The sequence below is a fragment of the Habropoda laboriosa genome, unplaced genomic scaffold (assembly GCF_001263275.1).
Source record: "Habropoda laboriosa isolate 0110345459 unplaced genomic scaffold, ASM126327v1 scaffold89, whole genome shotgun sequence".
NCBI lineage: Eukaryota > Metazoa > Arthropoda > Insecta > Hymenoptera > Apidae > Habropoda > Habropoda laboriosa.
The window spans coordinates 2,133,985-2,134,919 of record NW_017100263.1 but is presented as its reverse complement, the minus strand read 5'-3'; the positions used below and the strand labels follow the sequence as shown (position 1 = coordinate 2,134,919).

The window sequence follows — 935 nt, the reverse complement described above, 5'->3', positions numbered from 1 at the left end:
AAAAAATATAAAAATATAATAATAATATTTTTTGTTGTATTTTTGTAGGTATTTACTTAAATTATAACGATAACTGAATATGACCCTACAGTGGACTTTAATTGCGGGATTTCTTTATGCTGAAATTGTTATAGTATTGCTATTAATTTTGCCAATAATTTCTGCAACTAGATGGCAAAAAGTTTTTAAATCTCGATTTCTACAAGGTTTAGGCAATCAAGCATCATTTTATTTTTTAGTATTACTTGCAGTATTAGTTATATTCCTATTGGATGCTATTAGAGAAATACGGAAATATTCTACAGTTGGAAAGTATGCAGCACATGCTCCTTTGGATTCTGAAGTACAAGGTGCATATTATTTGTTTACAAATATAATGTTCTAATTACTTTAAGAAATTCAATAGTAATATTTATTTCATGTATGATATTATTTTATACAGGTAATATGAGATTGTTTCGGGCACAAAGAAACTTGTATATATCTGGTTTTGCATTGTTTTTAAGCTTTATTATAAAGCGTCTTGTAATCTTAATTTCTGCACAAGCTACATTACTAGCACAAAGTGAAGCAGCTATGCGACAAGCTTATTCTCTTACTACCACAGTAGAAAGTTTATCACAGAAAACAATTGGAGAAAGTACACAGAATGATTCAAATGAAGCTCATGATAAAGCACTATTGGAGTTAAAAAACCAAATTAAAAAGTTACAAATAGAAAATAAAGAATTAGAACATCAACTTACAAAAGAAAAGGAAGACTTGGAAGCTATAAAATTTCAAGCTCAATCCCTTGCTAAGGAATATGATCGCTTAACTGATGAAGATCTGACCGAAAGTCTTAAGTCAAGTGGTGATAAGAAAAGTGATTAAATTATACCTATGTTATCCTTTTTTTATTTTATTTTCTTAATAATTTTAATTAACTAAAATTC

At 27.7% G+C, this 935-nt stretch overlaps 1 protein-coding gene across 1 annotated transcript; it reads left to right on the top strand.

Annotated features, from left to right (window-relative positions):
• Positions 1-64: 64 nt before the first annotated feature.
• On the top strand, positions 65-873 carry LOC108573105 (B-cell receptor-associated protein 31-like). The gene is made up of 2 exons (XM_017935472.1): positions 65-350; positions 443-873. Exons 1-2 carry the CDS (start codon positions 80-82, stop codon positions 871-873), a joined length of 702 nt encoding a protein of 233 aa, XP_017790961.1. The 5' UTR covers positions 65-79.
• Positions 874-935: the final 62 nt, after the last annotated feature.

Excerpts from the sequence above, each read along its gene's own strand:
- LOC108573105 (XM_017935472.1), top strand. The coding sequence starts at position 80 with ATGACCCTACAGTGGACTTTAATTGCGGGATTTCTTTATGCTGAAATT. Across the intron at positions 351-442 it reads TTTGGATTCTGAAGTACAAG|GTAATATGAGATTGTTTCGG; the intron begins GTGCATATTATT and ends TATTTTATACAG.